This window comes from Hesperophylax consimilis, chromosome 9 (genome assembly GCF_061612785.1).
Source record: "Hesperophylax consimilis isolate HC1 chromosome 9, BYU_Hcon_1.0, whole genome shotgun sequence".
In the NCBI taxonomy this organism is placed as follows: Eukaryota; Metazoa; Arthropoda; class Insecta; order Trichoptera; family Limnephilidae; genus Hesperophylax; species Hesperophylax consimilis.
The window spans coordinates 25,665,135-25,676,942 of NC_142844.1; the positions used below are offsets into that span (position 1 = coordinate 25,665,135).

General features: G+C 35.0%; 1 protein-coding gene across 2 annotated transcripts in view; it reads right to left on the reverse strand.

Annotated features, from left to right (window-relative positions):
- The window catches only part of LOC149421119 (uncharacterized), a 61,475-nt gene that overhangs the window by 33,332 nt on the left and 16,335 nt on the right, over positions 1 to 11,808 (reverse strand). The window contains exon 1 of one of the 2 annotated variants that reach the window (XM_089635825.1): positions 8,807 to 9,576. The exons of the other annotated variant lie outside the window; for it this stretch is intronic. Coding sequence (XP_089491951.1) covers positions 8,807 to 9,290 — 484 coding nt within the window. The 5' untranslated portion in view covers positions 9,291 to 9,576. Of the gene's footprint in view, positions 1 to 8,806; positions 9,577 to 11,808 lie in introns of those variants that run through there. 2 annotated transcript variants of the gene reach the window in all.

The following is an 11,808-nucleotide window of genomic DNA, read 5'->3' on the forward strand; positions in this document are numbered from 1 at the left end:
GAAAGAGAGAGAGACGGTCAGGCTCCCTCCACGCTCCTTTCAAATTGGTTTGTTCCCCATAGACATATGAATTATGTCTGTGTTTGTTCCCCTTTTCCTGATGGCTAGTCCATCAATTTGGATGTCTATAGGCACTATAGGTACTCAGTACTATAAATTTTTCAATAAAATAAAATAAAACACAAGGTAACTTGTTGTGGTAACACGACATAACAAATATTCTATCACAGCGTAGCATAACTAGAGAAATCGTGCTACTGAATTAAATTTCTAAGCAACCATAAAACACAAGGTAACTTGTTGTGGTAACACGGCAGAATAGTTGTTCTATCACAGCATAGCATCACTAGAGATTCGTTTTATTGAATTAAATTTCTAAGCAACCATAAAACACAAGGTAACTTGTTGTGGTAACACGGCAGAATAGTTGTTCTATCACAGCATAGCATCACTAGAGAATCGTTTTATTGAATTAAATTTCTAAGCAATCATAAAACACAAGGTAACTTGTTGTGGTAACACGGCAGAATAGTTGTTCTATCACAGCATAGCATCACTAGAGGAATCGTTCTATTGAATTAAATATCTAAGTAACCATAAAAAAGTTTTGAAATCTTGTATTGTAAATTGATGATTAATCTGTCGCACAATAATTTTAATATAAATAAGGAACACTTATGAGTTATGAGGTACAATAATTTCCTATGACTTTTAGAAACGGCTTACTTAGCATTGGAAAACCATTTCAAGGGAGATGCGCGCGCATTTGCAACTTATCAACAAACAGTGACAAGCCAATAATGCCTTTTATCCAAATACCGATTTATTATGACTAATAATTTTTTTCCGGGTCAACAAACAGATAGAATTTGATTTCGTGTAATTAAAAATTAAGTATTTTAACACTTTAAAATAGAACCCACAAGTGAATAAATAATAATTGTATTCGTGTCACGTTTTTTCAAATACAGGGTTTTCCGATAAGAGGTGTTATTTTGATATTCAATCGTAAAAGATCAATGGTTTCGTTGCTTGTGTGGCACGTAGCGCCGTCTTGTTGAAAGTAAATGTTGTCCAGATCAATACCATCCAATTCCGGCCATAAAAAACCATTAATCATCTCTCGATAGCGCGATCCATTCACCGTAACTGTTGCTCCTTTTCGAAAAAGTAAGGTCCAATGACTCCGCCGGACCATAAACCGCACCAAACAGTCACACGTTGGGGATAGAGAGGCTTTTCAACAATAATTCTTTGGTTTTCCGAGCACCAGATGCGACAATTTTGCTTGTTGACGAAGCCACCGAGGTAGAAATGGGCCTCATCACTCAAGATGATTTGCATTTGATTCAATCAAGTGAATTTTAATTTTTTATTTATTTATTTATTTTATTTATTTGCAAAAACAGTACAAAAACCAATACATTGCAAAAGCGGTAAACAAATTATTGAAGAAAATTTTATACATAAGTATACAGTTAAAACATATGCAAAAGCGGTAAACAAAATATGGAAAAAAAATTATACATAAGTATACAGTTAAAACAAATACAATATTTCGCGCTTAAAGTCGTTGTAGGACATATGGAAAATATCCAAGTTAGCTGGAAGGGAGTTAATTAACCTAGTGAGTCTTCCCAGGGGCATCACCATTGGTAAGTTAGTTCTGGACCTGGGAAGAATTAAAAGCCTGTGTTGGCGGCCTCTCGTGAAATTATCCGGGACATAAAGTCCTATTTTTGACAGAATGTCTGGAATTGATACTAAACCATTCAGAAGCTTGTAAGCCATCATCAATAATGCGACGTCCCGTCTGGAACTAAGGCTGCAGATATTCAGCATTCCCGAGATAAATGCTGTTGGAAACAGCCATGGGTAAAAACCAAACTCTCTCATATAGAGGTATCGTAAAAATTTCTTTTGAATTTTCTCGACCATTAGTACATAGACAGTGTCCTCTGGCCCCCATACCTGAGATCCACTCTCGAGAATGCTACGCACTAAGCTAAAGTAAAGCAGCCTAATGACTGCAAGGTTTGTCAGTTCCTTTGAATTGTGTATGACAAAACCTAACATTCTTGTAGCTGATTTACAGATCTTTTCAATGTGAGCGTGAAATGTTAAGCGAGCGTCATACACAATTCCTAAGTCCTTATAAGTCACCGTATGCTTTAGTGATGTATCTTTCATTTTGTAATTAAAATATACGATCTTTTGTGACCTCGTAAAACACATAACTGAGCATTTTTGGAAGTTGAAACCGAGTTTGCTGTCAATACTCCAGTCAATAATTGCATTTATATCTTCCTGGAGCTTTTTACAGTCTTCTAATGATCTTATTCTTAAGAACAGTTTAATATCATCTGCAAAAAGTAAAAAACGGACGAATTTGATTTTTCCCCGAATATTATTTATAAAAATTAGAAACAATAAGGGTCCTAAATTGGAACCCTGCGGCACACCAGAGTTTGTAGGATACGCGTTAGAGTTAAAACCACCATAGGAAACGAATTGTTCCCTTTCTTTTAAATAGTTAGCAAAGAGTTTAATTAAGTTTTCTGAAAAACCAATTTCTTCAAGCCTACTTAAGAGCACTAAGTGATCAACCTTATCGAAAGCTTTCGCAAAGTCATGGTATGACGTGTCAACTTGCTCATTATTATCGAGCGCTCTCGCCACGTAATCAGTATATGCCATCAAGTTTGTAGTGGTTGATCGGCCACGTCGAAATCCGTGTTGTTGTTCGATCAAGAATGGTTCAACCTTGGCATATACATATTTATGAATAATTATTTCGAATAACTTGGCAGGTGCGGAAAGAATTGCTATAGGACGGTAATTGGTTGCCTGACACTTGTCACCATCTAGTATAATTTCAATGCGTTGTTGAAGCGTGTATCGTTCCACTTTTATTAATGGCGTAGTTTCTACTTGTCAAATGTCAAAAAATGACAGCTTCAAAAGTAACATCTACCGAAATAGCGGGCTATTCAAAATAACACCTCTTATTGGAAGACCCTGTACTTGAAAGGGTTTTTTCATTTAGAGCAGAGGTTCCCAAAATTTTTTGCCCCGTAGACCACTTACCAAATATATTTTTTTCCGTAGACCCCCTGCCTGCCGAATATTGAATTTTTCTAAAACTATTAACGTCCCATGTGATAATCATTCTTTTTTTTAGTAAAAAGATTCCCTTCCCTTACCTGTCCAACAACAGGGTGGCGGTATAGTTGCTCTATCTTTACATTGTGCAGACAGGGGCACCCTTGTGAGGTATTACACCAAATGAAAATGAAGCAGGATAAGCAACGGGAATTTCTTTCTGTAGCTGGCCCTACAGAACTGCCCCTTAAGTTCTCTGTCAGTGCTTATTCCGGTCAGTTCTTCTTATCACATGATATCCGATTCTTCAACGTTGCATTTCCATAGTCAAAATTTCCTCAAACTTAGTTTTGAAGTCTGTGTGAAGAGCATTTAAATGTTGAACATCATCATTACCCTGGACGTTTTTCAAAAACAAGTTGTGGAACTTCGCGGAAAATTCGCGGCTTCCAATGTGCAATGTTTTGTTTGAATATATTAATTCTGACGATAAAAGGAGCGTAGACTCTATTTATATACCTCAATTAACAACTTTACGAAATATAAAAATGCAAATATCAAATAAGTAATTTCTCAGTCTATTATATTTGTGTTAAGTCTATTGTGTCATTTACGGAACTCCTAAATGTTGACTTGAGGTAAATGGGGGTCCGCTCGTATGTACCCCCATTTGAATCTAGTGGACCCCCAGCATGCCTATATCGACCCCTGGGGGTCCATATAGACCACTTTGGGAACCTCTGATTTAGAGAATGTCTTCGGAAAGTCGAGAAACGCCGGGTACACGTCAGCTATTGTCATCACTCGGGGTTAATATTTTATGATAACCTTTTAATTACGCAAATATAGGTATAATTTTAGAATTAACAGCAATTATATCCCGTTGAATCTATTATCTACCGGAATTATAACAAAAACTAATTCTCCTGTGTACACAATTTGGCAACGTGAAGAGAATGGGACACCGCAGAAACAAACATATGTATGATCAATTTATTTAACGAAGAATGTATGTAGCTGGCGCGTTGTTTTAAATTTTTATACAAATTTACAGTTTTGTTCCGAGGTTGATGAAATTTTGCACACTTGGAAATAAAACAAATGGAGAATACCCCATACAAATCCATTTTGATACTTAGGGAAATTTAGGGAAATAAAAATTTCGTGCATACCATTTCAGTCACAACTTGGGTTTACAAGGTTTTAGCTCTTGACGACTCTTGAGACGACTGGCTTTATTTTTAAAACCGAGTTGGTTTTTTTTGTGGAATTTGCACATTTCATCAAATTTCAAGTTCTGTGAAAGTTCTATTCGTGTTCTGTTACTATATCATTATGGGCCAGTTGCTTGAGTCTATCGTTATGAAGAAAACACTCATGTTATCAAAAAAGTTCTGATTGAGGAACAGCATGGATTTAGATCTGCTAAATCTACCACAACTAATTTACTTTCCTTTACTGATACCACTGTCCTCTTAAAGACAACTCTCAGGAAGATGTTCTTTACTTTACTAAAGCCTTTGTTAAAGTTAACAAATCAATCCTTATGGCCATACTAGATGCCATCGGTATAAGAAATCCATTATTATCCTTCTGAGTTAAAATACATAATTTTGAATCTATTAATATTGCTGTTACGTCCGACGTGCCCCAAGGAGCTCATCTCGCTCCGCTTCTGTTTAACTTATTTACTAATGATACTTTTGGTGTTTTTACTCACACGCGTCTTTGGCTTTTTGCAGACGATAATAAGATTCTCAAAATAATTAAATCCCAACAAGATTGTTTTCTTTTTCAATTAGATATTAATTCATTCAATGATTGATGTAAAAGCAACAGCTTGGAATTAAATGTTGACAAATGCAAAATCGCGAAGAATCCAATTATTTTTAATTATAAAATAAATAATGATCTTTTCTTATCTACTGTTCAGTCTATTAAAGACCTTGGTGTCACTTTAGATTACAAACTGCCTTTTCGTAATCAAATTAACAACTTGGTTTATAAATCTCTTAAGCTACTTGGCTTCATCAATAGAATCACCTCAGACATCAATAATATTATCACCCTAAAAATTCTTTACTGTTCGTTGGTTCGCCCTAATCTAGAATATGCCTGCGTTATTTCGTCTCCATTCTATGATGTTCACATTAATCATATCAAATCCGTACAGCATCGCTTCTTAAGGGGAATTGCTTGGAGGTTAGGGCTAGAAAGAGGCGATTACTCGTACGATGAACAAGTACAATTGAAAGGAAAAACTTAGGAAGGACTTAGATCTCATCTGCATTTTCAAAATTATAAACAGTATGATTGACTCACCTACTATGTTGCAACCTATCCCTTTCAATGTCCCTTCCCGTAGACTCAGAAATAATGATTTGCTTTTCCTCAATCAACACTCCACAAATTATGGATACCATTCACCAATTTCCAGACTTGTCAACAAGTCAGGACCTTGAATTTTTGGTGTAAGCCTAAATGATTTTTTATCAGTCATTACGTAAGTAATATTATGTATTGATATGGCTGAAGTAGTGATTCTAGTGAACTCCATCAAAACCTTGACATTATCTCTATTGTTTTTTTGCTCTGTTTTTGTCTTAGCATATTTTATTGCAACTTTCCTCCTTGTATTAACTCCGTGTAATATGTAATATGTTAATTGGACCTGGTCCGTTAGTAAATAAATAAGAACTTACAGAACTTGAAAATTAACTTTGAAATTTGATGAATTGTTCAAATTCTATGAAACAACCTTATGTTAATGATTTTTTTTTCTTAAAAATAAAGACAAACATTCTCGGGTTACGAATAACTTTGAAAATCGCCTACTACCATCACAGTAAGAAGTGAGATAAGACCAGTTAAATGGATAATACCGACATTTCTTTGAAGTGTATTTTGATAGCCGGCGCTAACATCAATTGGATTTTATTAAGTAGGTACTACATATAAAACAGCCCAGGTTATTACCGATAGTTAGGTTGTGTTAAAATACACACGATTTAAGTCTATTCCTCAAAGTAATTCGATTATTTCGCAATAACTTATTGATATTTTTCGTTTTTAAATTTTTACATATTCCCTCCCAAAAGATTTTCTGTAAGGTCAGTGTTATCGGAAATCCTCCTATTTTTTATGTAAAAAAAACCAGTGCCGTAATTTTTATGCACCTACTCATAACAGTCGCAGTAACGACTCTAAAAATGATATCGCTCGTTTGCTGCAATAATGACACAATTCAAAATAAACAAATTTTCCGGAAACGAGTTTTGAATATTTTTAGTTAATAATAATATTTGGATGATTTATATAGCGCCGTTTTTGAGCAAAATCTACTCAAGGGCGGTGTACAAATATATAATACATTTCTACAATGATCTTATTTCTACATGATATTGTATTTTTTTAACCTTTTAAAGTGAATTTTCATTTTACTTAATTAAAAATTAGAACGTTAAAATTAAAAATTTCCCCCGCGTTATGCCTTTTATAGTAATTAAAATGGTAAAATTTCGATCGCGCTGGCCTCGCTTATTATGAATATTTTTTAGATAAAACCTTTAGATTCACCTTAATTACTGTACGACACAACTTTTAACCTTCGGGGAGGTGGAAAATATTGCAATAAAAATTTCAATTACGTAAAATTAAAATTAGCTTTCGTTTTGTGAAACGAGACCGTCCATTTTCAAACTTTACTGTCAAACGTCATTTTGTTTTGTTGGTATTTCTGTTACTATGGGGCTAAACGAACGGCTAGAAGTGGCTAGAAACATAATCGCGCGGGCGTTTTTTTTTAATATTAAAAAATTCCGTCAAATTAGTATTTACCTAATATGCATGCATTGTGTGCGTTGTGATTGAATTTTATTAGCTGGATTTTATTTTTTTACGTTCAAATTTTATTTAAGTAAACTATTTCTGCGATGTTGAGCGGCTACGCCAAGTTTTTGTAACATGGTTTATGATGAAAAAGAAAATGCCCCTTTATACCGCCTGCTCGCGTCAATGCAAGAAAAACATCCCAGTTTTCAATTAGTTTAGCGGCTACGCTAGGTTTGTGTAACATGGTTTGTGATTCAAAAGAAAGTGTCCCTTTTATACCGCCTGCTCGCGTCAAGGCAAGAAAAACATCCCAGTTTTCAATTAGTTTAGCGGCTACGCTAGGTTTGTGTAACATGGTTTTTGAGATATATATATATATATATCTATATAAAATATATATCTATATATATATATATAAAACTACAACAAACCTAGCGTAGCCGCTAAACTATTTTAAAACTGGGATGTTTTTCTTGCCTTGACGCGAGCAGGCGGTATAAAAGGGACACTTTTTTTGAATCACAAACCATGTTACACAAACCTAGCGTAGCCGCTAAACTAATTGAAAACTGGGATGTTTTTCTTGCCTTGACGCGAGCAGGCGGTATAAAAGGGACACTTTCTTTTGAATCACAAACCATGTTACACAAACCTAGCGTAGCCGCTAAACTAATTGAAAACTGGGATGTTTTTCTTGCCTTGACGCGAGCAGGCGCTATAAAAGGGGCACTTTTTTTGTATTACAAACTTAGCGTAGCCGCTCAATATCGCAGATATAGTTTACTTAAATAAAATTTGAACGTAAAAAAATAAAATCCAGCTAATAAATTTCAATCACAACGCACATAATGCATGCATATTAGGTGAATACTAATTTGACGGAATTTTTTAACATTAAAAAAAACGCCCGCGCGATTGTCTCTAGCTACTTCTAGCCGTTCGTTTTGTCCTATAGTAACAGAAATACCAACAAAACAAAATGACATTTGACAATAAACAAATAAAAGTTTGAAAATGGACGGTCTCGTTTCACAAAACGAAAGCTGATTTTAGTTTTACGTAATTGAAATTTTTATTGCAATATTTTCCACCTCCCCGAAGGTTAAAAGTTTTGTCGTACAGTAATTAAGGTGAATCTAAAGGTTTTATCTAAAAAATATTCATAATAAGCGAGGCCAGCGCGATCGAAATTTTACCATTAAAATAAGTGTTATTTAAAAAAAAATCGTATTAAGCGTGGCCAATGATCCCGAGTTTATGACTATGTTAAACTTTATATTGTGCATACTACATATTGTGCTTTATTTATCCGGCTATGATTATAAAAGTGTTAAATGTCTCAGTTTCATTTTTAAATCAGAGAATTTTTTGTTAATTCACTTGAAAAAAATGCAGAAAATTACCATTATTGCAGGGAATAGGTTAGGTTATTTTAATAGAGTATTAAGCCTAGCCAGCGAACCCGAATAATTGCCAAAAATTTAAACGCTTGTACTTTTTTGCCATATTTAAAAATTGCCCTTGCCTAGTCCTCAATTTTGGTTTTGACTTTCATTCGCGCTGTTTGTAACAGCGAGGTTAGCGAGTGGATACACAACAGATATCTCTCGTTACCGTATTCTATCACTTAAAACCACAAAACAAGCAGCCAGTAAATAAATATAGCCTACATACGAACGAGTACAATACGCGATCATAATAATAATAAGGAACCGACCACTCGCTAACTAATAATAGCGCATATCTTAAGCGAACAATAGCCGCTCAATATTCAAACAACCAAAGAGAATAATCTCAAGCAAACCTACGATAAAAATGATTATATAAATCAATCATTATTACACAACAATACGTAAAACAAGGCGTTACCTACCTTCACAATAATAAATTTTCTTCAATATTTTCACTGCAGGTATTTCTAACAATAAAACACAATGCATTAGATGCACTTCTTTCGTCCGATGTTCACAAACATGCGAATATGTCACTTTTGTTCTCATGTTGAATTTAACTTTGATTTTGCACTGTTTGCTAATGAATTCGTATAACATCACAATAAGATCACTAGCGATGTTCAATCTTAGTCTCATTATGGTAGGAAGGCGTCGGGTTTGTGTGACATTCACCGGTGTAAAAGGGAGGATGTACTTTCGCTTCTTGGGTCGTTTGACGGTCAGCTGTTCATGCTGTGCATTCTGCGCGTTCTGTCTCATCACGATCTCGTGTCCGAGATGAACTATTGAGAAGAGATCCTTGTAGTTCATCGTGCACTGTGCCTGCCTTCTCATGTTTAGGTTCAGAGCATCGAACCCGAGCGAGGGCCCGTACAGGTAGGATACGTCGGACCAGAAAATCATCACGACAATAACAAGGACTTGTCACATATTGTGGAAGCAAAACCCGGCGAACACTCGACACTCGACACTCGGTACTAGACGCAAGGTAGAACGGCACCCGCGCACGGCGGTAAGGTGTAAATAAACTGAAACTTGATAAAACCCGCCGCACAGCACGCGATTATCTTTACTGCCAGCTGTGTCACACTTTTATCTAAGGCCACCGTCTTAGATAAACTTCGAGAATTACACGCAAGGAAAGGTCCCGTGTGAAAGCGAGCGTTTAAAATCACCTTGTTTTTCACGACTTGCTCCTTTTCTAGCACCATTTCAGAAATAATAATTTCAGCATCAAATAAAAACGAATAACATATTACTCTACTAAAACGTTAGCCTGAAAACGGAAAGAACTGAAAGAAAAACGGGCCTATTTTCTCGAGATAAATTAACGAGTTATCATTTATGATCTTGTAACTGAGAGCTTCGATTAAATCTCTCTTCGTTTGTTTGACACCGACATGCATTTATAATATGTAGTTAATAATCTACATCACACACAACATTAAAAAATGCGGTTTCAGGGGAGTCTTTTCGGGGGAATCCCGAGCAAAAAACGTATCACTTCCTGTCATAGTTAAACGTAACGATAGGAAAGTCACTTATTAAAACGGGAAAGTCACTTATTAAAGCAGGAAAGTCATTTATGAACATAGGAACGTTATTTTGTGAACACAGGAAAGTCGCTTATTAAAACGGGAAAGTCACTTATTAACACTGGAAAGTCATTTATGAACATAGGGACGTTATTTAATGAACACAAGAAAGTCACTTATTAAAACGGGAAAGTCACTTATTAACGCAGGAAAGTCATTTATGAACATAAGGATGTTATTTTATGAACACATGAAAGTCACTTATTAACGCAGGAAAGTTACTGATTAAGTCAAGCAACTCCTAGGTCTGTTGGGACACTGTCATGTCATAACTCCTTCGCGCAGATTATTATGCAAGTAGCTTCAGAGACCGATGTGGGTGGAGTGTAAAACTTTTTAATAATTATTCTCTTATTATGATTCATAAGTTTCCTACAGACAGTGGCGGTTTGTAACTTTTCTCATAAAATTAATATTGAAAAAAAATCTTCACTATCGTACCTGCCCGTAAAAAAACATATTATAGAACTTTTGTATGACAATATTCAGATGTGACTTTCAGGAGGGCCACCAGAATGATGCTAAATCTTCATATAGCAAAATGCCCATATTGTCCCCTGTCCCCATAATAGAATACCTTAGCTTTACTTCACAAAGTAACGTTATGGTGTCAAGTGGTCGACATGTAATTTTTTTAATAAAGATTTTCATGCGTTACTTTCAGGAAGGACTCGCAAGAATCTTGAAAATCTGAGTAAAAAAAATCTAAAACAAATTTCTGGATTTTTAGGCATGACTAAAGAACTAGGAGGCCACATCAGATTCCTGTAAATGTTCATAAAAAACATAATAATTACAAGAAGGTATTTATAAAATTCTTCGTGTGAAGATTTTCAGAGGTGACTTTCAGGAGGATCATACCAGAATCCTTCAATAAAATGTTCATGCAAAAAAAGTCAAAGAATTGTTGGTAAGAAGATTTTCAGGCGCGACTTTCAGAAGTACCACACAAGAATCCGTGATAAAATCCAAATTTTTCGAAATATTATTTAAATAGAAAAAAAATTCAAATAGGTACAAATGTAGGTTTTTTTCAATATTAGGTCTCTAATACGACCAAAATCACTAGCCACCACTGCCTTTAAACAAATAAAACATCTGTAAAACAATATTTAGTACCAACCTATTAACCTATATAAAATATGTGTTTCTTGAAATATTAACACGCTGGCCCACACATTATGTTTGCCTTGGCCTTTCCATGGCTCCACACGAAATGTATCAGTTCATAACAACATAAATAATAATCAACCACGTTTTTTATACTATGCATAAATCACCAAAAGATAAATCACGATTTAATGAGGTCTACTATATCAGGAGGCTAATGTCCAACCAAAACAAATCTTAATTAGAAAGAAGAAATATGTTTCCAAAGCAGTAAAAACATTCGAACGGTGAGTTTTGGCGTCATGAAAATTGCACAGCTTTTCTGTCTGCAATTTCTAGGTCAGTAAAACTATTTTCAGCTCGCAAAGTCATCACTATCAAGAGTTATAGAGTTGTGTATATGGGAGAAAAAAGGACGCCGGTTTCTTTTTTAACGCGCTATCTAAATGCGGCTTGCTTTATCACCAAATCCCGGAGGGTTTAGTCAGTGGCCTCAAAACAGCAATATATATATATATTATATAGATGTCCCATAAGCTATGGATCAAACGAAGCGTGATGATACAGGAAGTTATTTGCAATAAAAATTACCAAATGTAATATGCGTTGGTCCAATTCTTAAACCCTTTCAATATTTATCACATGCAGCACAATTTGTCTTTTCTTTACAGAAATTGTCACATTACGCGGTCCGTATAGAAAATAAAAAATTAATG